The 27,707-nt window shown below is 37.7% G+C and overlaps 1 protein-coding gene across 2 annotated transcripts in view; it reads right to left on the minus strand.

Moving 5' to 3' along the window:
* Window positions 1-27,707, minus strand: part of LOC150106497 (uncharacterized) — a 553,742-nt gene that overhangs the window by 76,144 nt on the left and 449,891 nt on the right. For both annotated transcript variants that reach the window (XM_090393159.1, XM_090393158.1), the window contains one exon: window positions 18,802-18,948. In XM_090393159.1, coding sequence (XP_090249285.1) covers window positions 18,802-18,948 — 147 coding nt within the window. The remainder of the gene's footprint in view (window positions 1-18,801; window positions 18,949-27,707) is intronic.

Consider the following 27,707-nt stretch of genomic DNA (forward strand, 5'->3'; position numbering starts at 1 on the left):
CCAACAACTGTCTGCCCTTCCTGGATACACTCATCACACGTCTCCCAGATGGTTCCTTATCATTTTCAGTTTTCAGAAAACCCACACATACAGGCAGATACTTACACAAACAATCACACCATCATCCTTCTCAACAATATGGCATATTAAAAACGCTAACCCATAGAGCGAGAGCAATCTGTTCAAATGACAAGGCTCTTACTGCTGAACTGACTCACTTACGCCACACCTTCTTGGCCAACGGCTACAATCCACAAAAAATAAACAAAATACTAAACACTCCTAAGAAACCCCTCCCACCATCCACCACAGAGAACTACAACAAAACAGTCACCATCCCTTACATTAAAGGCACATCCGAAAAGATCTCAAGAATCCTCAATAAACATAAACTACGCACCACATTCAGACCATGTAGCAAATTAGCTACCCTCATCCGCTCACCCAAGGACAGCATTCCTCCTTTATCACATCCAGGAGTCTACCAAGTACCCTGCTCATGCAATCAAGCCTACTACGGTCAAACAGGAAGAACTGTGAATATCCGCATCAGCGAACATAAACGATACGTCCGGAAATATCATTATGGGAAGTCGGGCCTAGCAGACCATGCTCTGGATACCCCTGCACACAGGATCAACTGGAAAAACACAAAAGTACTACACAGAAACCCATATAAATCAGAGAGATTGTTCTTAGAGGCGACAGAAGCCCTAAAACACACTCCAAATCTCAACAAATATGGCTTTATTAACTTGCCGAAGATTTGGGAGACAGTCATATTAAGAAAAAACTAGCACTTTTCTAGGACTCTAGTAATATATGATAGCGGTTTTTTTTTTTTTTTTTTTTTTTTTTTTTCAGATAGAGGGCGCCAAAATCAGGACTCTAGTCTTTGTGTTGCTGCTACAATTTTGGTTAAGTACACCATGTTGTTTTAGTCTCGCGTATTGTGACAAACAGTGTTTTTGTGCTCTGAAGATGCTGGTTATAATACCAGCGAAATATCAGCATCAAGTCAATAAATTAATTATTTACTTAGTTTTTGTGTTCTATTAAGTTCAAAGTTTAAGTATTCTCCAGAGACCATTATCATTCACTGGGCCAAATCTAGGAATTTACCTTTCAAAAGCTGAAATCAGATTCTACATCCCTGCCATAAATATCCAGGTTTCACATCCCTAAATAACTGGATGAATTATTGATTTATATATTTGTACTTCTATTCTTCCAACAGATATCTTTTGAGCTAAACACATGACACAGAATAAAAAAGATTTCATTATCCTTCTTTATTCAATTCTGCACTTCTACCATCTCATTTAGCTGGTCTGGGTCTGTGATCATTACTTCTAAATATTTAAATTGTTCACTTTTCCTATTTCAATGTTCCTAGTTTTCACACTTGTATCAGTTGACTGATTCTATCTAGTATTAATTCCTTTTGGATATTTGTGGATTCATTTTTAGCCCTATCTCATATGATGATTTTTCTAATTCCAGATTATGTTTCTTCTGCCTTTCTGTTTGGTTCTTGACATGATGTTAATATGATCTGCATAGTATTACATGCATTGATTCATTTATGATCTGTTTATAATTGTATAGTTGTTATAAGGAGGGTGCTCGTGAGATAGTTGTAGCAGCAGTGTGTAAGAAGAGCTCCAGATTCAGATAAGTTATTCTTGAAATAATCAATTGTATATGAGTGTTTGAGTAAGAGCTGCTGTTAAAGTTGTGCACTACTAGTATTATTAGTGCGTGGGATATTTTTTATAAACTTAATTCATTGTTATTAGACCTCAAAGTAGTAACTGGCAGAGGAAAGATGGTAGCGGCATTGTCACTGCATGACTTTAACTTAGACTTCTGTTGTTTTGTGAAGTGCGAGGTGTGCTACATGTACTTGTTTGATTATATAGATGATTTGTGGATATTTAGGACGGATGGAAGGAGGGTACGTGCAAAGTGTGAGCTAAACGAGGATTTCATGAGTGCTAATATGAATTTGGTGACAGAAAGTGTTAGTAGCAAGAATGTTGCGGGGAGAATGAGTGCTCGTTCGAATGAGAGGGATGGTATGAAAGAAAGGCAAAAAATTGTTAAGAGTTGGGTAGGATGCAAGAGACGAAATGAATGCAGAATGAAATTAAGAAAATTTGGGTGAAAATGATTAAAACAAATCATGTTGGTACGAAAGACGAGCGAGTGGCGTTGTGTCTTATCCAGCACACCTTTAATAATGTTCCATTATTAAAGGTGTGCTGGATGAGAGGATGCACAAGGTATGTTTTTTCCAGGTGGTAAAATTAGTAGAGTGGTGATTGAGGTATTGGATATGGGGAGGGAGCGAGCAAAGGAGTTGATGGTTTTAATAGGTTCGAATGACTTGACAGAGGACAAAGAGCACGTCAGAATGGATACCAGGATAAAAGAGAATAGTGTGATAGGAAGGGTAGTAAGTGTGTTGCCTAGGTGTGACAGTTGTGAGATGAAGTGGAGAGCAAGTATTATGAATGATATGTTAGCTTAAATGTGCGAGGAGAAAGAGTACAGTTTGTTAATGTGTGAAATGAGTTTGAAGGATGAAGTGAACTATATAAGAGAGATGGACTGCATTTGAGTGGTTATGGTGCGAGTTGCTCGGAGAGACTGCTGCTGGAAGGTAGAGAAGTGAGTACAGAGAATGAATCAGATCAAGTGGGAAGTGATGTGGAAGAGCAGGAGAGTAAGACAGGATAGATTGAAGAGGTGGCTATGAATGAGGAAGTGAGTGGCATGAGTATGGAAAATGAGAGAATGGGTGTGCAAGAGGAACAAAGAAATGAGGAGGCTCAGGGTGGACAGGGGGTACACAGTGTGAGAAAGGTGGATGCTCCAAGAGGATGTGAAAGCATGTGTAGACAGGAAAGGAATGGGATGACCTGGGATCAAGAGGAAACAGTTGGAATTGAAGAGGGTTCTAAAATGAATAAGCAGAAAGGGAAATGGCCCCAGTTGAGCATGGAGGGATCACATCGAATGAGTGGAATTGGTGGAACTAGCTGTAGATCCAATCAACGAGCTGTGTTTGTTTTGTATACAAATGCTACAAGTGTAACAAACAAGGCAGATGAAATGGTTGCACTAATTGAGTTTGTTCACCCAAAAATGGTTGGAATAAGTGAAGTTGACATCCTAACAGGAATAGAGATGAAAGAGTATGATGTGTTTTGTGAGGATAGAAGGAGTAAAAAGGGAGGGGGAGTGCTATTGATGATAAAGAAAGAGTTATGTCCATACAAAATAGAGATGCAAGAGGGAAATAGTGCCAGTGGTTTATTATTATTATTACGGGTATCTCCATGGAGTCAGTAGACTCATCGCGGGAGACCCAAACTAGCAAAACAATATCTGTCATATCTCTTCTTGAATTCATTTACAGACGAAGAGCTCACAACTAAGTCAGGCAATGAATTCCACTCATTCACCACCCTCCAGGCAAAAAACCTTGTTCTGACACCTTTGTTAACCACACTCTTCTTTAATTTCCAGAGATGACCTCTTGTTCTTCCATCACTATCACACAGCTGAAACATTTCCCCTGCATCAATCCTATAAAAACCTTTTAGTAATTTGAATGTTTCTATCATATCCCCTCTTCTTCGCCTATCAACCAATCTCTGCAATCCACAAGCTCTCAATCTATCAATGTAGGGAGCATTTTTTATATCACTCACCAACTTGGTCACTCTTCTCTGAACCCTCTCCACAGCCTCCTCATCTCCAAGGAATCCAGGTGACCAGACCTGAGCACAGTAATCCAAATGTGGAAGTATCAATGCTTTATAAAGGGGAATAATAACCTCTTTATCTCTGGATGTCAGTGTGTTCCTCAACAACCAAGTAATCCTATGTGCAATCTTGGACACCTTAGCAATGTGTCCTCTGAACTTCATCTCCCTATCTACCAATACCCCTAAGTCCCTAGCCTCATCAATCTCTTGGAGTACCTTTCCATCGATGTAGTACACAGCTGGTAATCTTTTAATCCCAAAATGCATGACTTTACACTTTTCCACATTGAACTGACATCCATTTTCTTTTGCCCATTTTACCAGCTTATTTAAATCCTCCTGCAAACTTTCAACATCAGCTTGATTTTTTATTGCACTACACAACTTTGCATCATCAGCAAACAACTGAATATCTCCCTTTAAGCCGTTTCCTATATCATTTATATACAAATTAAACAACATTGGCCCAAGCACAGAGCCCTGAGGCACACCACTGGTCACCTGCCTCATTCTGGACTCGGCTCCTCCATACACCACCTTATGGTATCTCTCCCTGAGCCATTCTCCTATCCATATCACCAATTTAATATCCATTCCCATCTGCTCCAATTTGCGTAACAGTGTTCTATGGGGTATCCTGTCAAAAGCCTTAGCAAAATCCAGAAGTACCACTGTGTAGCCAGTTCCTTTGTCCAACTCAGATGTTATTCTATTATGAATAGTTAATAGATTGCTAAGGCAGGATCTACCTTTAACAAAACCATGTTGGCCTCTATAGAGTATCATATCCTGATCCACCCATTCTTGAATTTTGTCTTTAACCAACTTTTCCAATACTTTTACCACTACTCCTGAGATGGTGATTGGTCTGTAATTCAATACCGCAGTTTTAGAGCCACCCTTATGCAAAGGAACCACTTTGCCTAACTTCCACTCCCTAGGGACCATACCAGAGTTCAAACTTAAGTTAAATATCCAGGTAAGAGGGGTTGACAATTCGTTTGCACATTCACGCAACACCCGAGCTGATATTCCATCTAAGCCTACCGCAGTGTTTGCATTTAAGTTTTGCAATATATTTAATACCTCTGATTCTTTAGCTTCAATTCTCACATTAGGTATTGCTATAGGTATAGAGATATCCTCACTTGGGTGATAGACTTTTGAAAAGTGATCACTCAGTAACTCGACTATTACATCTGATTTTGTCACCTCAATACCATCAGCACCCACTAAGGTTATCCTTCCGAAGTCATTCTTCCTCTTACTTGCCACATAGCGGAAGAACTCTTTGGGATTACCCTTGATCTCTTTGGCTAAGGTCTTCTCATAATCTGATTTAGCTTTTCTTACTATGCTGGTAACCTTCCTAGCTTGAGCCTTGTACTGCTCATGGGTGTCCTGATCGCCCTTCTCCTTGTAAATTCTCCATAACATTTTCTTTTTTTGTAGTTCAAGCTTGATACTACTGCTCATCCATCTAATGCCTGCCTTGTTTGACCTCCTAACCATGGGGACACAATCTGATATTGCTTTCCTCAGATACCCGCTGATTTTATCCCAAGCACTGCTAACATCTTTCCCTTGCAATATGTTCTGCCATGGGATGGCTGCAAGCTCACTCCGAAGCTTGTTATAATTGCCTAACCTGTAGTTCCGTACATGCCCCTTCTTAATAGAAAAATCCACAGATTTTGCGACCTCCCAAGTCAATACCACATGATCGCTTTCACCAACTGGAGGTAACGAGGACACCTTACTTATGCATATAACCTCTGAACCAATAACCAGGTCCAACACTCTCACACCACGTGTCCCTTCAGTTACGTGCTGTTTCAAGTAATTATCTCGTAGAAGATGTATGAACTCCATTTCCTTTTTGCTACGTGATAATTCCTCCTTCCAATTGATATCACCATAATTAAAATCCCCCATAATAATCACTAAGCCTTCACTCATTGCACTAAGTTGCTGATGCATGAATTCAATATCTCCCCCCGTACTCCCTGGCCTATAGCAGCATCCAACTGTATATTTGGTTGCGTTGGTCACTATTTCACACCAGACTGCCTCAAATGAACTCTCATTCAGTAGGATGTGAGATAGAGGTGAATAGAATGAAATATTTGGTTGGATGTTGTTATAGACCAGGTAGTGTGGATGGTAGTGATAATGAAATATATAATCAAATTAGCCAAACAAATAAGAAAACAGTGATCATTATGAGTAATTTTAATAATGGCAATATAGCCTGGAATGATGAGATAGCAACTGGAAGTAGAGAAAAATGAGTTTGAGTTTCTGAGGGACAACTACCTTAGACAGTATGCAACAGAGGGCAAGCAAGGATTGAAAGTCTTGGATTTGGTCATCTTCATCAGAGGATGTAATTATAAATGAGGTGTAAAATCACCCACTAATTGGTGATAGTGACCATGAGGTGATTACCTGGGTGGTTGCCAGCAGTGTGAGGACCTCTGTGAGAAAAGGGTATATGTGGACCTACAAGGGAGAGGAGATTATGAAGAGCTCAGGAGACAGCTTGCGAGTGCAGCATGAATGAGGAGTTAGCTAGAAAAGAGATCAATGCAGCTTGGGAGATTTTCAAAAACTATCTAGTAGATGCAATGTCTAAATGTATTCCAAGGGTGTGAAATGGATGAATAAAGAGATTAAGCATGTGATACAGAGAAAAATGGCATTATGGAGGCAGAATAAGAGAAGTGGAAATAACCAATTCCATGAGGATTACAAAGACTAGGCAAGGTGGGTAACTTGGTTGGTAAGGGTAGCAAAAGTGAGGTATGAACAGCAGTTAGCTAATGAAGTCAAAAATAATCTTAAGGAGTTCTTTTGATATGTAGCCAGCAAAAGAAAGAATTATTATGGAAAGATGACATTGATTAGAGAAAATAGTATACAGACAGCTGTTGTGGAAGATGTGATGGAGATACTTAATGTGCGGTTCATAAAGATCTTTCAATCTTGTGAATATGACTTCACGGAGAGATTTGGAGCAGTTGATGATGGGGAGGAGAGACATGTTGGTACAAAAGAGGCTACTGGAAGTAAAGGATAGAGATCTACCTCTATCCTTTATACTGCTTCCTTGTGAGCAAGAGGTGCATGGGGAGTTCAGCAAACTGGATGATAATAAGGCTGTGGGACTTGATAATATATCACCACATATTCTGAAGGAATAAGCCAGGGAGTTGACGTATTTTTTTAATATGAGTCTTGCACTTGGTCAAATTCCTTAAGAGTGGAAGGAGGGCAAGATTGTGCCACTTCATAAAGGAGGTGATCGAACTCAAGCATCAAACTATAGACCTGTGTGTCAGGTGTTGTAGTTAAGTTGTTGCAGAAGCTTATGAGAATTATGATACAGAATTGGGTTGACAACAATGGTATTATCTTTGATGGACAGCATGGATTTGCTAAAGGGAGGTCATGTTTTAGTAATCTACTTATTACAATAAGGTGACTACTTCCTTGGATAGAGGAGAAGAATACACAATAATATACTTAGATTTCACAAAGGCTTTTGATCGATTACCACATGATAAGTTGATAATCAAATTAGAGCAGATGGAGTTGGATATTAGATTAGTGCATTGGATTGGAGACTGGCTATTTGATAGGTATCAACAAGTTGTGTATGGGGGAGCGATATCCAGTAAAAGGAAGGCACACTACTGGTGTGCCTCAGGGCTCTGTTTTAGGGCCATTACCGTTTAACTTGTATATTAATGATATTGGTGAAGATTTGGATGGAGATATTCAGATGTTTACAGATGATGCAAAGTTGGGATGAACCATGAAGTGTAGAGAAGATGTTGTGGTCTTACAAGATTTTGAATAAACTGAGTGAATGGGCACCAGAGTGGGGATGCGGGTTCAATATTGCAAAATGTAAGGTTTTAAAATTTGGAAAACAAAGATAGGATGCAGAATTTATGCTTGGTGAGGATATATTTTCGGAGGTGGATAAAATAAGAGATCTGGGGGGGGGGGGTGATAGTAGATAAGGATCTGAAATTTAGGGGAAAAATTGTCAAAATTGCAAAGACAACACAAAGGCTTCTGGGAATGATGTGGAGGACACCGACTTGTAGAAGTAGGGAGATTCTTGTTCCATTGTATAAGGCTTTTGATTAGGCCATATGTGGACTATTGTGCCCAGATTTGGTCATCTGGTTTTCAGAAGAACGAAGAGATGTTAGAAAGGGTCCAGAGGTGACCAACTATTGATGTTTCTAACCTCTGGATTGTCGAATATGAGGAAAGATTGAGAAGATGCAATTTACAGAGGTTAGTGGATAGTAGGAAGACAGGAGATATGATAGAGACCTACAAATTAGTAATGGGTTGTTATAGGATCAATGTTGGAGAGGTTCTACAGAAAACAATGGGAGATCAGGGGAGAACTAAAGGTCATCCCTGGAAATTGTATAATGAGGGTTTGAGCAGGAGAGTGAGAAGTAGGTTTTTTGCATGCAGAGTTGTGAATGATTGGAATGTCTTGTCTGAGACTGTGGTGTCTGCAGAGAATTTGAGTGTGTTTAAAGCATGGTATGATGAAAGGACCTCCCAGATGAGTCTTTGACTCCATGGGGATCTTGGATAATAATAATAATTCATAATTGTAATAATTTAATTGTTTACAATCTGGGCTGATTTTATCTTCACACTTGAGATTCTTTTCATTCTAGAAAATAAATATGGGTAATATAGAGATGTTGTGAGTATTGCTCTATGGAAGAAGAAATCAACATTGGAGTGTGATCTAAATTCACTGGAGGTCATGATGAAAGTGTAACATCAGTATTATTATTATATGGTATCTCCATGGAGTCCGGAGACTCATTGTGGGAGACCCAATCTAACTATTATACACAGAAAACCTATCATACCTCTCCTTAAACTCGTTCACTGCCAGGGAACTCACAACTAATTCTGGCAATCCATTCCATTCATTCATTCATTCACCACTCTCCATGCAAAAAAAAACTGATCTGCACACACCTGCTAACTATGATCTTACACAACTTCCATGGATGCCCCCCCAGTTCTCTATTTGTCATATATTGAAAACTTTCCTTTGCATCAATTTTCTAAATCCCATTTAATATCTTAAAAGTTTCTATCATGTCTCCTCTTTTCTGCCTATCAACTTTCGAGGTTTCAAGGTTCGAGGTTTAGAGGTACAGGACGAGAGTGTGTTTCAAATACTGAGTACTCTGGATGTCAGTAAAGCTGTGGGACTGGATGGTATTTCACCATAAGTTTTGAGAGAATGTGCTAGGGAACTGACAGTGCCTTTGACTTGGCTTTTCAATCAGTGAAAGTCTGGCTGCAGAAAAAGTGCCCATGGAATGGAAGGAAGGTAAGATAGTGCCATTGCATAAGGGCGGTAGCAGACTGGAAGTGTCTAATTATAGGCCAGTTTGTGTGTCATCAGTAGTTAGTAAGATCTTGGAGAAAGTAGTGAAGGATTGCATACAGCATTGGGAAGATGAGGGTAATGTTATCTGTGAGAGTCAACATGGATTTGTGAAGGGGGTGCTCTTGTTTTAGCAATATGCTAGCCTTTTATGATAAAGTTACAAGAGCATTAAATGAGGGGAAGGCATATATTGCCATTTTCTTAGACTTAGCAAAGGCATTTGACAGGGTGCCACATGATAAGCTGATATTTAAGTTGCAGCACATTGGTCTGGATGTCAGATTGGTCAACTGGATTCAGAATTGGCTGTCCGATAGATATCAGAGAGTTGTGTATGGTGGGGCAGTTTCAAGGAAGCAGAGGGTTACAAGTGGGGTCCCACACTGGGACCCCACTTATAATCACAGGCTCAGTACTGGGACCTATATTGTTTAACCTTTATATCAATGACATTGTCAGTGGATTGCAAGGGGATATTCAGTTGTTTGCGGATGATGCGAAGCTGGGAAGGATTAAGTAATAGTGCAGATGTGGCAGCCCTGCAAGAGAATTTTGGTTTAATGCAGCAAAATGGAAATTCTTGAGGTTTGGGACACATCGGTGGGAGGCTGCATACTTGATTGGAGGAGCTGTACTGAAAGAAGTCGGGGAGATGAGATCTGGAGGTGATGATTGATAGAAAACTGAAATTCAGGGGACATATTGCAAAGTTGGTGAATGTAACACAGACGATTGCTGCAATAATGAGAAGGACACTGACCTGCAGAGATAAAACAGTTATCATTCCGTTGTATAAGACCCCCATCAGACCACACTTGGACTATTGTTCTCAGATTTGGTCCCCAGGATTTGAAGGGGATAAATTAACTGTGGAAAGGGTACAAAGATGGTTTCAGGACTGTACAATGATAGTTATGAAGATCGGCTGAGGGAATGTGGACTGCAGAGTTTCGTAGATAGAAGGAGAGGTGATATGATTGAGACTTTTAAACTGTTGAGAGGTAGTTACAGGGTTGGTACTGGGGAGTTTTTTCACTTGGTTGAAAGCGGGAAGGAGTGATGATAAGAGGCCATTCCTGGAAGTTATGAAAGGAAACTGTGAGCAAGAGGGTGAGGAGTGGTTTCTTTGCATGGAGGGTGGTTGAACCATGGAATGCATTGCCTGATGGAGTGGTGAGAGCAAGAACGGTCAATGACTTTAAGGAGTGGTATGATAGACTTTGTGTTTCTTAGGAAGGACCTCCCACGATGAGTCTTTTGACTCCATGGAGGCCTGGATAATAATAATAATAATAATAATAACAACTGAACTTTAACACACAAATCTTCAACCTATCCTCATAAGAAGCATTACACAAACCTGTCAGAGCTAACTCACTTGTTTCTGAATCTTCTCTACCACCTCCTGGTTCACAACAAATCCATTTGACCAAATTTGTGTAGTCAAGATGTAATTGAATCGTGGCCTTATATAAATAGGGATAACTTCCCTATCTTTACTTGTTAGTGCGTTTTTCAAATCCAGGTAATCCTTTGAGGTATTTTACCAACTTTTGCAATATGCCCTATTAACTTCAACTCTTTGTCCACCATTATCCCCCAGTCACAATCCACTACCATTAATATGACACACCGTATATATTTTCAACCCAAAGTGCATAACCTTACATTTTGCAACAATAAATTGACAATCGTTATACTTTGCCCACAATGTCAATTTATTTAAATCATCCTGCAAGATAACTACATCATCTTTATCCACTATTTTCTCCCCAGTTTTGCACCATCAGCAAACAACTTAACATTCCCTCTTAAATCTTTCCTTATATCACTGATATACAAATTAAAGAACTTGGAGGTACTACACTAGTCACCCTCGCTCTCCTAGATTACACTCCACCATATACTACTGGCTGGTGTGTGAGCCCAAGTCTGGCAATATCATGGTGTAGCCATTTCCTTTATCCAATTCTTCTGTCACTTTATTATAAAATGTGAATGAATTACTAAGGTAGGACCTACCCTTTACAAAGCCATGCTGCCTGCTATAGAGTATCACATCCCTATCCACCCTCTGTTGGTTTTACCTTTAAATAACTTTACCAATACTTTAATAACCATTCCTGATATATTAATTGGTCTGTAGTTAGCTAACTCTGGAGCCACCTTTATGTGATAGAATTATCTTGCCCTCTTTCCCAGAATCCTTCCACAGCTGAGACTTAGATTGAACAACTTCATCAGAGCCAAAGCCAATCTCTTGCACATTCACATAATACATGGGCTGACATGCCATCCAGTCCCACTGCTGTGTTCACATTCATATTTTTCAATGTTCAGTGAACAAGAAGTGTTCATCGACTTCAATTTTGATATGTATCTCTGTCACATCAGCAACTGTAAAATCTCTACCTGGATGATATACTTTTGCCTAATGATCACTCAAAAACTCAACTATATGTTTTGCCTCTGTAATCTTCCTACCACAAGCACTGTTTAAAATCATCCTAAGATAGCAATTTTATTTGCTACATAACGAAAAACTCTTTTGAGTCTTTTGAGTTTATTTTGGCCCGCTTAGCTAATTTTTTTCTCAAGCAAGAAAGGTGACTAATTTGTAGTCACTCTTCTTGCTTGCTTGCACTTTGTACTGCTCATGAGTATGCTGATTACCTTTTTCTTTATATTCCCTTTACTTCCTTTTCCTTCATATTCCCCTCTTTTTTATTTTGCAGTTCTTGCTTTATATCTACTCATCCACTTAATTCCCACTTGATTTATCTTCCTGACCTTGGGTATCTAGTCTGATACAGCTTCTCTCAAACAATCTCTGACCACTTCCCATGAAGCTTCTCAAGTCATGGCATTTCTCCAAGATGATTACTAAGTCTGTCATAATTACCAGCTTTATAGTTCAACATAAACCCCTTTCTTGACAGAGAATTCTTCCACATGTTTGGGAATTTCCCAGATCAAGTCTGCATGGTCACTCTCCCCAAATGAAGGTAGAGAGTCTACCTTGGTTATGGATATATATTCTGATGCTATAATGACATCCAACACTCTCAAACCCCTTGTCCCCTCTATAACATGTAATTATTCTAGCAACTCTATAAATTCCACCACCATCTTGCCATGCTCCTTTCCTCCCCCCAAACTATGTCTCCAGAGTTAAAGTCTCCATTAACAATTGTTTGGCTTCACCCATTATGCTAATCTGCTGATACATGGTATCTACATCTTCCTGTGGACCCCTTGATCTATAGCAGCACCCAACAATATATTTTGTTCTTTTAGCCTCTATCTCACACCGGAGAGATAGTGAAATGAACCTCAAATAAATCATCTTCCACAGACCTAAAATCCTCTTTAACTTCTAATTTTGTTGGTTGTAATTCTTCAGCTATCATCAGCGATCCCCACCACCTGTCCTATTCCCTCTATCCTCCCTGAAAATACATTACCCTTTACATTCTATCCCTGTAAATCGTATTATTTTCAGTCAATCAGGTCTCACTGATGTCTATAATTTTGGCCAAGTCAAGCTGACCAATGATAAAAACTCCTCTCCCACATTTCTGATACTTCTTGCATTTGTGTACATGCAAATAAACATCCCCTTGTACCCACAATTACCCTTGTGTACTGTCCTTACCAACCCATTCAAATTGGAAACCTGTTAAATTATATTCAGAACTGCATAATTATTTCTGTACACATGCTCATTTATCACAAGGATGGCTAGAAACATGCTTGATAGCATCCCCCCCCCCCCAATATCTCTAGTTTCCCTGATTTTGCACTTTCAAACTCTCATTAAACAGCACTTTCTTCAAACATTTGATTCCAAAATCACTGAAATGTAGTCTGTTAAGTCCTTTTTGTTCATCAAATTCACTCCATACATCAATAAATTGCACACCATTCCTCCTGTACAATTTTCTCTGACTCATTAGCAATCACAGCCCTTCTTCTTAACTCTGTCCTATCATACCGAGGCAGCAGACTAACAATCTTTACTTCCTTACTCTTCATTTTTTGTTCCTTTCATATCTTCTTCTTTTGTTGCATATTTATCACCTTTCAAATCATTTGTTTCTGCCATAACAATTATCCCTTTCATGTCTCCCTTTTGCAAACTAACAGCTTCACTAACATCATTAATCTTTGCACCTGAGAAACATGCTTTCATCACTTTCTCATTAAGTATGCCTCTTATTATCACCTCCATACAATATGTTATCCTTATTTCCAGTTTCTCACACTTTCATACTTTCCCTATTCACCTTTTCTTTCATTCTCCTACTTCCTGTATTATCACATAACAGTCATTTCATCAGTTGCTCTAGCTCCCGTTTTGCCCTATGAAGGATGCCATGTAAGTGCGCTGTTTCACTGATTAATGTTACTTCATTACCTATATTACTTTCAGCCACGTCTTTCATACCCTCATTCTGTGAACTATCATTCACAAATGACAAATGTTAACCTTACTTTGTTAACATTTGTCAATTTATTTTCTTGCTTTCCACATGACTCCCATTTCTTGCATTAGTACACAAAATATTTACAAGAATTTTTTTTTTCCATTCTCGTTTTCATACCACAATCCATTCGCTCTTGGCAATGAATACATAAAACATACACTACATCATACAAAATCCCTAATGGAATATCAGTGAACAAGGAAGCCTTGGCTGCCATTTTCCTTCTATGCATTCGTTCCATATGTTAAAATGCTTTCTGAATGACATACTGTATTAAATTTCTCACACACACACACACACACACACACACACACACACACACACACACACACACACACATGGTGTATAACATTACAGTCTAAAATAAGTAAGATATAATAAAAAATAATTACTAATATTCAGGAACTGCTTTCTAAGCAGTTCCTGCTAATGTCTTTCTCCTGCATAGTACTGTTCCAAGACATATATACCCCCCCCTTCTTTTTAACTGAAACTCCTTTCAATTCCAATTCAAGAATGCTGACCAACGAGGAAGAATTTTCGTTTTAAGAAGAGATAGAAGTCAGAGGGAGCCAAATCTGGGGAATATGGTGATTTTTTTCTTCTGCAAACCGGGTCTTTTCTCACGAATTTTTTTCATCTAGTTTGGTTAAAAGATTGGAATAATATTCTCCAGTCATTGTTTTACCCTTTTCAAGATAAATAATAAAAAAAAATGCCTTTAGCATCCCAAAACACTGATGCCATGACCTTTCCTGCTGATGGAACTGACTTTGTCTTCTTTGATGCTGAACAACCGGCTTCTGTCCACTGTTTTGACTGCTGTTTGTATTGTGGTGTGTAATGGTGAATCCAAGTCTCATCCATAGTAATAAATCAATGCACAAAATCAGTGTTATTCTTGTTAAAACACTCCAAGCACTGTTCAGAGATTTTCATGAGAGTGCATTTTTGATTTGCTGTGAGCAAGCACAGCACCCATCTTGCACAAAACTTTTTCATTTGCAATTCTTCATGCAAAATATATCCTACACATTCTTTTGAAATGCCTATAGTCTCAGCAATTTCATGCACTTTGACTCACCAGTCATCCAACACCATATCATGTACTTGATCAATGATTTCTGGTGTTGTTACACTTTTTGGATATCCTTCACATGGATCATCTTCAAGGCTGGTACAGCCATGTTTAAACTCGGCAGCCCATTCTTAATTGTCGTAAGCGAAGGAGAAGGGTGCCCATTTTATGAACTTCAAAATGAATTTCTTTTGGCGAACAAAGAATTTTATAACCGCACCATACTCAATTTTATCCATTTCAAGGGATACAGACAACACTTTTCCTTCAGACAGCTGTATAAAACAAACTACTTGATAGAATGACTTGCAATTTCACATGGATGCTTATGACAGATGTGCCAACTTAGGAAAAAAAATCCTGCCAATAGTGTTGCCATCTATGGTCGAGAACTTTTCAGACCACCCTCATATAGAATTTTCCGAAGGGATAGGACGGGGGGGAGCATTGTTAATTGTAGCAGAGGAATTGTGTCCCTCAAGAGTCGAAGTGGAAAATAGTAGTACGTGTGAAGATTTTGAAGCAAATTGGTGTGAAATTGAAATCAGTAGTATAGTATATCTAATAGGATGCTGTTATATGCCAGGGAATATGGAGAGCAAGATCAGCCCTAGGAATTTTGCTGCTCCATATAATAGCATATTTTGCCCCCACCTTCCCCTAAAAAAACTATTTTAATGAAGTCTTAAAAGCCATGATATTAAGCTAGGCTTCATGTCTGATCATAAATTCTAAATAGTAGTATTAGCTATTGAAAATTCATAAGTTAATAAAAAATAATCAAAAGATATATTTTTTTACAGAAAGAGAGAGAGAGAGAGAGAGAGTTTACCCTTTAACAGTGGAATTTTATTCTGAAAATCTTCTGCATGGGTAATTAAAATCAAGCAAAGACTAGTATACTCGTCAAATGCAGAGTAAATGCAATTTTGCTGCCCCCAAAAACTTGTTGCACCATCAGTGCCGGCCCTGGTGGAGAATATTGATGTGAAAAGTTTAGACAAATTAGTTGGACAAGTAAAAGGAAAATGATCCTAATGGGAGATTTTAAGTATATGAATGTGGATTGGAAAGAAGAAATAGTGTATAGTAACAAGGAGAGTGAATTTGTTAAGTTTCTGTGGGATAACTATTTAAAGCAGCATGTGATGGAAGCAACACAAGTTTTATTATTATTATTATTATTAGACATCTCCAGGGAGTCCACAGACTCATCGAGGGAGAGTGTGCCAACAGCATCGAACAACTGGTCCCCTTCCACCTACTAACCACGCTCAAACTTTCTTAAGTTTTTGCGAGCCATTAGTAGCAGAGGCTCTACCAATCAACCATTTTATCAGTGTTAGATTTGGTGATATCCTCACAGGATGTGGTTGTGAATGAGGTATCAATATTGTCACTTGGTGAAAGATCGTGAGGTACTGGTTTGAAAGGTAATCATACAGGAAAAAGTTATCAAGGTCTATATGTGGAACTATAAGGTGGGTGATTATCAGAAGCTCCATAATCAACTGGTATCAATACTTTGGTTGATGAATTGTGTAGAAAAGATGTTGAGAGTGCATTGGAAATTATAAGGCAGTATCTATCACAATCAATTCATAATTGCATTCCAAGAGTTAAATGAATAAACAAAGTAGAAGTGAGATGGATGAACAGTGAAATCAAGCAAGCAGTGTTATAAAGAAGTTGTTATGGAGGAAGTACAAGACAATTTGCAGTGAACAGACGCATGAAGAACATAAAGTGCAGGCCAGAAAAGTGACAAGCATGGTTAAAAAAAAAAAAAAAAAAAAGAATATGAGAGGAGATGGCCAGTCAGGTCAATGCTGATCCAAGGGAATTTTTCTATGATGTGGCAAGCAATAGAAAAAATAATTATGTCAGGATGATACTGGTGAATAGTTAAGTATTGGTGTGAAATTGAAATCAATAGTATAGTATATCTAATAGGATGTTGTTATATGCCAGGGAATGTGGAAAGCAGGGCCAGCCCTAGGAATTTTGCTGCCCCATATAATAGCATATTTTGCTATTATTAAGGTAGCAGAGTAATATTAGCAAATGATATAGTGGAATTATTTAATGAACCCTTCATCAATGTATATCATAGTGGTGTAAATAATACTGTGCAATATGTAAGAATTAGGAGAATTACAGGTGAAAGAATCAGAGGTGTATCAAGTGTTGCTAGGATTAAATGTTAATAAAGCTGTGGGAATGGGTCACATATCACCACATATTTTTAAAGATTGTGCAAAAGAGTTAGCCATGCCTTGTCCTGACTATTTAATTAAAGTCTTGCAGTAGAGAAGGTTCCTAAGACGTGGAAAGAATCCAAAATAATACCTCTCCACATGCATGGTTTGAAAACAGAAGTTTTCAATTATAGACCAGTCTATATATCTACAGTTGTGATCAAATTGTTGGAAAAATTTGTTAGAAATAGAATACAGCACTGGGTCGATCAACATAAGAATCTCTACGATAGTCAGCATGAGTTTGTGAAGGGCAGGTCTTGTTTCAGCAATCTGCTTATGTTTTAAGTAAGATGATGAATGTGTTAGAGAGAATCATATACAGTGATATTTTTGGACTTTGGAAAGGCATTTCATAGATTACAACATAAGTTAGTGTACAAGCTGCAGAGGATAGGAACAGATAGTATATTGGTTAGATGGGTCAGAGATTGGCTCTCTGAATGATACTAGCAAGTTGTGTATGATAGAGCTGTGTCTCAGAAAAGAAAGGTGACCAGTGGCATGCCTCAGGGTTCTGTTCTTTGGCCCCTACTGTAACTTGTTTGTTAATGATATTTCATGTGGATTAACTGGGGATCTTCAAATGTTTGCCAATGATGCAAAGTTAGATAGAATTATCAGTAGTGCTGATGTTAATTCTCTACAAGAAGATTTGAAAAGACTTTTAGTTTGGACAAATGAGTGGAGTTGCAGTTTAAAAAAAATAAATGCAAGGTGTTACACTTTGGGATACGGATATATAAGGCTATGAACTGTATTGGTGGAGCTGTACTTCAGGAAGTGGATGAGATTCAAGATGTTGGAGTGATGGTAGACAGTTTACTGAAGTTCCGAGGGCACATTGCATGTGTTGCAAAGACTGCACATTGTATTGTTGCTATGATAGAAAGTACATTGACATGTATAGTGGTGCCTCTATATAAGGCATTGGTCAGATCACATATGGACTATCATGCTCAGATTTGGTCACCTGTTTTCATTGTGATGTGGAAACACTAGAAAGGGTCCAGAGACAAATAACCAAAGTGATATCAGGACTCTGGAGTGTTGGTTATGAAGAGCATTTGAGAGAATGTAGATTACAGAGATTGGTGAAGAGGAGGAAAAGAGAAGATATGATAGAGACCTTCAAGTTAGTTAAGGGATTCTATCAGATTAATACAGAAGAAATATAAAAAGAGTAGATGCTAAGATGGGAAGAACAAGAGGTCATTCCTGGAAATTGTATAAAGATGTGGTGAAGAAGGGTGTGAGGAGCAGATTTATTATGTGGACAGTTGTTAGTGAGCAGAATGCATTGTCTATGTGCATTGTGAGTGCAGATAGTATAGTAACTCCAAAGCTCATTATGATAGACATGCTGCTGATTGAGTGGGCATCCCACAATGAGTCCATTGACTCCATAATAGTTATCAAATAATAATAAGATGGTAAGGGATTGTCACCAGGCTAATGTGAAAAATTTTTTTCATAGAATGGGAAATAGGAGTAGAACAAGATGCCATCCCTGTAAATGTAAGCAGAGCATGAGAATGCAGCAAATAACAAGAGTTCTTTGCATGGAGAGTGGTTTTTAAGTGGAGTGCATTACCTAAGAATGTGGTGAATGTGCACAATGGAATTTAAAGCATGGTTTAATGGGCTTTGTGTGCAACAGTGTGTACAATGATGAGTCCTAACTCGGCAGAAGTCTGATGTGAATAATAATAATACATTTAAGTAATTATAAATGTATGTAATATGCTTAAAATACCTTGAAATCAGAGCAGCAAGATGATTCACTCTCAGCAAATGAACTGTTTATGTTGGCATTATATACAAGTTGCTTGTTGTTGCTATTATGAGACCTCAAAGCATGTCCAGAAATCAGATGACCTGAAGTACTCTCTTTTGAGGCTTTCTAAGATAAGATTTTTTTTTCAACATTAGTATAAAAAAAAAAATAATAAATAACTAAATAAAAACATGTATGTTATGATTTATAGGGACATACATTATTAATATGGCATGGCATTATGATATCATAGCAACAAAATAATTCATTACCTCCTTCATATTTTATAAACATTTTCTTTCTATTTTGATGAACACCCTTAGCCATATATGATAATGTTGATGTGCAGTATATATTGAAATATTCATAATGGACTTTCTTATACAGACATATTTATAATGAATTTAGAATTTTGTTTGTAAAGGCAATAAGAGAAAATAAATGTACAGAATTATATGCAAAATAATTATGAGACCTGGCAACAGAATTTCAGTATTAACAGTTTTCTGTTATAAAAATACCAATTTCATGATGCACTTTAGTGAAATACAACACTTCACCACAACTAAGCCATCTCAATGGACTATATAAAATAACATTGTTGTATTCACTTCATTTTCTGAAAAACGGCTGAAATATATGTTGAATTAAGGCCACATGATCTTACAAAATTTACAGTTAAAATAACCATATTCATAACATGTTGAAGATTGAATACTTTCATAGAGTTTCTTGATACACAGTGCACTGGATTGGAGGTTCAACTCCAAGAGGAATTCACTTTATTATTATTTTATTCTAATCAGTTGTGACTCCTAACAGGTTTTTAATATTTAATCCCAACTTTTCAATAGACTGGAAAAAATTTTATTTTCAAAACAATTTTCACCTGTAGTTGTTTTATGCATACTGTGTATATCATCTAAAGCAGGAGTGTTAAACCCGTCGATCGCAGAGCGATTTTTGGTCGATCTCTTGTGTATTCCTTCTTCCTTACAAATTTAATTAAAACTGAAAACATAATATTTTATTTATCATTATTTTGTATTATTTTTAATTCGCTTTAAGTGTATTGCTATTGTTTATTTATTTTTCGTTAAAATTGTCAAATCAGTAATTTTCTTATAATCCTGGTAAATGAATTAATTTGAATCAGTGGAAGTTAAATAGCGAGCCAAGCGAATACAATTATAAGCAAAGTGTAAAAACTCGATTGTAGCTTAAATATTCCAAAGCACATTATATCGATTTTTTACTTAGGTTAAGTCCCATGTGAATATTGTAAAAAAATAAACTTTGTTTATCTCGGTATAGTTTGTATTAGATGTTTTTGTAAATAACTCTTTTGAAGCTAACTGTATATACTGCTTTAATAAGAATATGTTTTTGTCGCCGAAGCTGTACGTGGCAGCATTAGAAAGATTGTTATTGAAACTTGTATGCATGAGAAAGGCTTGCAGGCTCTAAGTGTAAACATCTCCGAAGTCAGTCAGAAAGAGTTCAAACAACTTTCCGATGGCCAGCAACTTACAATCAAAAGAAAGTGAAGGAGAACAAAAGCCGTGCTGAACTTGAAACTTAAGATGAAAGACTCATACCAATCCTTTGGGGGTTGCCAAACTTCATGCGAGGTCTCAGAGGAGGCCTAATAAAAAGGGACTGAAGCAAGCAGAAGAGGTCCTGGTTCCAGAATTGCTGTCAGAGAGGAGGCTGCCTGGTCCAGAGTCGCCATCAGAGAGACTGCCCGGATCCACATTGCTTGAGAGAGGAGTTTCCCCGCTTCCAGAAAGGAGCTTCTTGGTTCGAGACATCGCTAGAGAGACTACTTCTAGGCCGCAGACAAGGTTTCAAATTGCCTAAAGGAAGAGTTCCAATTGCTGGAGAAAAGTTTCCAGGCCAGGTTAATGTCAGACATTCACCAGTGTGTTGCATTTTCATTACAATTTGATGAATCAAATGACTTCACTAATATTGCTCAGTTAATGGTATTTATTTGCATGGTATTTCAAGATTATTCAAGTAAAGAAGAAGAACTTTTGAAAATTATACCATTATTGGGAAGGACTAGGGAAGAAGACATTTCTTCGGCATTTGATGAATTTGTGAAACAACACAAACTTCCGCTTTTTAAACTTGTATCTATTACTACTGATGGTGCTCCTGCAATGATTATAATAAATCTGGCTTCATTTCATTATGTAAAAACGATGACAAATATCCAGATTTTTTAACGTACACTGTATTATTCACCAACAAGTACTGTGTAGTAAAAGATTAAACACAAAAGATGTTTTGGATATTACATTTAACATTGTAAATTCTGTTCGAGGAAAAGCCCTGCAACGACGGTTACTTAAATTACAGGCAGATGATGATGATAGAGAACTTCTGTTGTCCAATAATGTTTGATGGCTCAGCAGAAGTCAATTTTTAGAAAGATTTCTTGTATTAATGATATAAAAATTTTTCTTCATGAAAAAGGAGTTATTTATCCACAACTGAGTGATAAAAGCTGGTTGTTACACTTATAATTTTTAGTAGATTTCTGTACGAAATTAAGCAATTTAAATTTAGTTACAAGGTAGAAATAAAAATTTAATTGACATGTTAAGTTCAATAAAAACTTTCAACAATACTTACTTTTATTAAAGAAAAATATAAATGACTGCGAATTTAGACATCTCCCATATTTATTAAACTTTTTTTTAACAAAATCAAGAAATGCTTCACTATGATTTAAAAAAATTTACTTGTGAAATAGAATTAGTTGAGGAAGAAATAAATTCAAGATTTAAAGATTTTAATAAAACTGAAATGATTGTATCTTTTATCAATAATCCATTTCAAGAAAAGTTGAACATCACAGAAATTTCAAATGAAATTAGCGGGCTGTTTGATATAAACCAAGCTGAAGTAGAACTTGTGATAATAAACATTCAGAATAGTTTACATTTAAAATCAATAAACAATGAAGTCATTTGGAAGTATGCACACGAAAAATTCCCAATATTAACTGATATTGTGCGAAAAATTCTGTCGTGTTTCGGATCGACATACTTGTCAGAATCTGCTTTTTCAAATATGACCGTCATAAAAATCAATTAAGAAACCAAATTACAAATGATCATTTGGATGATCTGTGATTGGCCACTTCTTCATATCAACTTGACTATGAAAATATTGTGAAGTCCAAACAATGCCAAATTTCACATTAACTTTTTTTTTTTTAATCAACCAGCATTTCCTGTAACTTGTGAGTTTGTAGTCAATCTGTTGTTTTTTCTAACTTTGGTTTTCATAAATAAGAAATAAATATTTTATTCCAATATATGTTTTTTTTTTGTTGTATTAAAATATTTGTTGTATTAAAATTGATAAATAAAATTTTAAATACACAAATAAAATTTTTAGTTCTGTATTTATTTTTTATTATTATTATTATTCCGAGCAACTCCAAGGAGTCAACAGACTCATCGAGGGAGGCCCTAACATCATGTCAAGAACAACTATTCGACATTCAAACAGTATCTATCACACCTTGCCTTGAACTCATTTACGGTCGTAGCACCCACAACAGACTCTGCCAGCTTATTCCACTCATTCACCACTCTCCAAGTAAAAAACCTAGCTCTAACACCCTTTTCAACCACATTCTTGCCCAGCTTCCATGCATGGCCCCTAGTCCTCCCACCACCAGTCCTATTTTCAAAAATATCTTCTGGATTAATCTTATAGAAACCCTTCAGTAATTTGAATGTCTCAATCATATCCCGCCTTCTTCAGCCTTTCGGCCAATTTCTGTAATCCACAAATCTTCAACCTATTCTCATAAGGTTCATTCCACAGACCTGATATCATCTTGGTCACTCGTCTCTGGATCCTCTCCACTTCTTCCCCATCACGAAGAAACCCTGGTGCCCATAACTGGGCACGGTAGTCCAGATGGGGTCTTATCAAGGCTCAATACAGAGGAACAATAACTTGTTTGTCTCTGTATGTTAAAGTATTTTTCAGAAGCCAAGTGATTTGATGAGTTGATTTAGCCACTTTTGCAATATGTCCCCTAAACTTCAATTCCCTGGCCTTGTCAATCTCCTAGAGTACAGTTCCACCAATGTGATATACTGCTGCTATTCTTTTCACCCCAAAGTGTATAACCTTACACTTTGCCACATTAAATTGACATCCATTTTTCCTAGCCCAGTCCTCCAAACTATCCAAATCATCCTGTAAAATTTTGACATCCTGTGCACTGACAATTGCTCTACCCAACTTTGCATCATCAGCAAACAAGTGAACACTTCCTCTCAGATCCTTACCTATATCATTGATGAATAAATTGAAAAGCAGTGGTCCAAGAACAGAGCCCTGCGGCACACCACTAGTCACAAGCCGTCTTTTAGACTCCACTCCTGAATAAACCACTCTCTGGTATCTCTCCATCAACCACCTTCCTATCCATCTCACCAACCCTATATCTATCCCCATCTGCTCCAGTTTACTGATTAGGGTTCCATGTGGTATCCTGTCAAAGGCCTTGGCAAGGTCCAGTAGAATCACTGTAAACCCATTTCAATTATCCAATTCAGCCGTCACTGTTATAAAACATGAGCAAGTTACTGAGGCATGATCTACCCTTCACAAAACCATGTTGTCCCTCATACAATATCACATTTTCATCTATCCAATCCTGTATTCTTTCCTTGACTAATTTCTCTAAGACCTTGACAATGATTCTTGATATGCTAATCGGTCGGTAATTTACAACAGTAGTCTTGGAATCTCCTTTATGCAGTGGAACTATTTTCCCCCTCTTTCCACCCCCTCGGGACTAACCCAGACTGAAGACTCAAATTAAACAAAATGGTCAAGGGTACTGACAATTCTTTAGCCGCTTCTCGTACAACACGAGCTGGTATACCATCCAATCCCACAGATGTATTGACATTGAGGTTATGCAATAGACTACTCACCTCCACTTCATTCACCACAATTCCCATATAATCTACTGGTTCATTCGTTTCTGCAATGTCACCACCTGGATGATATATTCTTGCAAAGTGCTCACTCAGTAACTAAACTATATCAACTGATTCAGTTACCTCCCTACCATTGACATTCTTTAAAATCATTCTGCCATATACATTTTTCCTTTTACTTGCAACGTATCGAAAAAACTGTTTAGGATTCTCTTTAGCCTGCATGGCCAATGTTCTTTCGTAATCCTTTCTTGCTTTTCTTACCACACTCGTTACCCTTCTGGCCTGCGCTTTATACTGTTCATGTGCCTATTGGTCACCTTTCTCTTTAAATTCCTTCCATAGTTGTTTCTTTTTTTGCAGCTCAAGCTTAATGGTGTTATTCATCCATTTAACCCTTACTTGAATTATTATTCGGACTCTAGGTATACAGTCAGCCATTGCCTCCTGCAAACACTTCTTAACTGCATCCCATGCACTATCGACTTCTAGTCCTTGCAGTTGTAGATGCCATGGCACTGAACCAATCAAACTCCTAAGCTTATCATACTTTCCAGCCCGATAATTCCACATGTACCCTGTCTTAATTGTAAATTCCACACCTTTAGCCACCTCCCAAGTCATGATCTTATGATCACTCTCACCAATTGGTGGCAATGTGGTCATATTTGTTACAGCCAAATCCTCAGATGTAATTACTAGGTCAAGCACTCTCTGACCCCTAGTATTTTCCATTACATGCTGTCGCAGATAGTTATCCCTTAATAACCGCATAAAATCCAATTCCTTCTTCCCGTGTGTTCTCTCCTCACTCCAATCAATGCGACCATGGTTGAAATCTCCCATAATAATTACCCTCTTTCCACTCATTTCTTCTATTTGTTTGTGCATACTGTCTCCACCATCTTTTCCATCACTTGGTCTATAGCAGCACCCAATTGTATATTTAGTTCTGCTAGCCACAATCTCACACCAAATGGCCTCAAATGTGCTCTTTTCTCTATCCTGCAATTCAACTTCTATTCTCCTTGGCTGCAGCTCATCAGCTATCATGAACAATACTCCTCCCACCATTTTATTCTCCCTGTCATTCCTGAACACACTATACCCATCACATTCAATCCCACTAGCTATATCATCTATAGTCAGCCATGATTCACTAATACCAATAACCTGTGGTCTGGAAATGCCAACCATGGCCAAAAACTCTTCCTTCTTGTTCCTAATACTCCTAGCATTAGTGTTCATGAATTTAAGACCCCCATTAGCCCCAACCCTACCTTGATGCCTTATATTAACTATCCCATTCTGATTTGTTGTCCTTATTCGCTAGGGCATATTATACTCATTCATACATTCAACTGTCTCCCTAAGGACTGTATAAAATATTTTTTTAGTTGTTTATTTGTGCGTAATCAGATATTAGGGGTGGGGAACGTGATCTATATAAGAGAGTAGATCGCTGAATAGCTTTTTATAGAAAAGTAGCTCGCATAGTAAAAAAGGTTGAACACCATTGATCTAAATCTTCAAACTGATACAAAATTATCAAAATTCGATGTATGAAGATAATGAGTTGGGCTGTATCATTTGCATCAATTCTGCCACACTAAAATATTTTTTTTTTAATTTTCCAAAAGTTGGTAAAACAAATTCTTATCAATATCTTCTACTCTTCACATAACTGGCTGTGAAGACAAAGCAATGTCTTGTATGGCTGAATTAAAGAAGACAAGAAATTATATTCTTGGCTTAATTCTTTATCCAAGTGTAAGCAAACAAAGTTTGCACCTTAAGTGACTTCAGGACTGGGCAACACATATATAGAAGTTAATGACTTATCACTTTAATTAGTATCCCATGATGCAAAGCACATATCCTTACAGACATGTATTATTCTCTGCATTATGGGAAGGATCACTATCCAGACTGGTTTTGACCATTACTAAGGTGAAAAAGTAAAGGGATACTCATTATAGGCCTAGAGTAGTTAGTATAGGGGTGCAAGCAGCCTGATAGTATTAGGAGAGAGAAAAGACAGACAGATAGTAGAAGAGATAGAGAAAAGGCTTCAGTTCTTATCATCATATAGCCAAAAACTATCAGTTTTCATTTTTCAGCAATCTCATAAATGAACAACCAAAAAACCAATTGAAACTAAAACGCAAAGATGACTGATACCCAGGTGGTTAGACTTATATGAGTTAACCACATTGAGTTGGTTCTTCACTGCCTGGGATTGCTCTCCAGTTTATTTATTCTTATGGCAAATGGAATACAAAGCAGCTACAGGTCAATGTCCAGTCTAGAAAGCCAATTCAGAGCCTCATTAGTCCTGGAGGCCACCACCATGAAATTGGTGCCTTGGGCAGTCATTCACAATATGAGTAATCGTCTAGGCCATGGGGGAACAATCACAATAAGGGTGGTTTGACAGTCTCCATTTATGTAGCAGGTAGCCACATCTGCCCTGGTTAGTTCTGATCCTGTTGATAGATGACCAAATCTTCCTAGGAGAAGCAAAACCAGGCTGCGGAGCAGAGGAACCTTCAACCAGGAAGCCACTGACTGGAAGATTATTGGACCAGTGTTCTCTCCACATGTCAGGTATTGATGGTAAGGCAGCTGAAGAGAGTCCATCCATGGACCAGACAGAGTTTCTTGATTTTAGGCTAAGATTAGGTGGATTTATGATAGTCTGATGCGGGGGGGGGGGGGGGGGGGCAGGAGTAGGTTGCTCATTACGTTATTAAATTCTTTAATCGAGGCTTGTCTTCTCCATATATTTGGTGGAGCAATGTTAGATAGGACAGGCAACCAGGGGAGAGGGATGCTTCTCAGTGTCCCACTAACTGTGTGCATGGTATAGTTTAGCTGGGTGTCTATAATGTTAGTTTGCACACTTCATTCCCATAAGGGGGCACAGTATTCTGCTGTAAAGAATGCAAGGGCTAGTGTAGATGACCTTAGGACCTGCACCAAAACCCTAGGTTGTTCCAGTAAGCCTTGAAATTATATTATTCTTTGTTTCAATTTTGTTGGACAGGTTGGTAATGTGCCTTTTATAGGTTAGACTTCTGTCCAGGCTCACTTCAAGGTATTTTGGGGCACATATTCTACCATTTTGCACAGAAAGAGAGGTTGAGGTGTTGATTTGCTCTGCATTGTTCAGGTGGAACACCGTGGACACCATTTTTGCTGGATTTGGCTTCAAGTACCACTGCTTGAAGTACTCTTCCGGGATGTTCAAGGTTGATTCCAGGTTCACAAAGGAATTAGAATGGTATAGGATCACTAGGTCATCGGCATACATATATTTGCTTGAACTAGTATGTGGTAAATCGGACACATAGATGTTAAAGAGTAAAGGGGTTAACACAGACCCCTGTGGGAGACTGTTGTGGAGGAATCTGGGGCCTGCTTTTTTTCCCAGACCAATATGGATCAGGATCTTTCTGTTGGAGAGAATGGATTCAAAAAGCTGGAAAGTTTTTTGCACCTTATAATATTGCCTAGCTTTAGAAGGAGGCCCTGATCCAGACCATGTCATAAGCTGATGTTAGGTCAATGAAAGCAACCACGAATTGCTCTCCAGTCATTCCTGCAATCTACTATTATATGAATTAAGAAGATGGAACTATTTAAAAAACCAATCACAACAAGAATAGACAAAATTTTATCTCCCCTGGTGAATATTGCATAATTTGGGTGGTATACACCATCTAGCCAAAAATTTGATAACTCCTAGAATGCTTCTTTCTAAATACAAAAATTGTCTGACTGAACAATAAAATTTCCACAATACAATATTATAAAGTATTTGCATGTCATATTGCTGGTTTTCAAATCCATGTTTCTTTCTAACCTTCCATAAATGATATTTTAATTCATTAATTATAAAAATCA

This window comes from Typopeltis vanoorti, chromosome 5 (genome assembly GCF_054136105.1).
Source record: "Typopeltis vanoorti isolate ZY-2024b chromosome 5, IOZ_Tvanoo_1.0, whole genome shotgun sequence".
Lineage (NCBI taxonomy): Eukaryota > Metazoa > Arthropoda > Arachnida > Uropygi > Thelyphonidae > Typopeltis > Typopeltis vanoorti.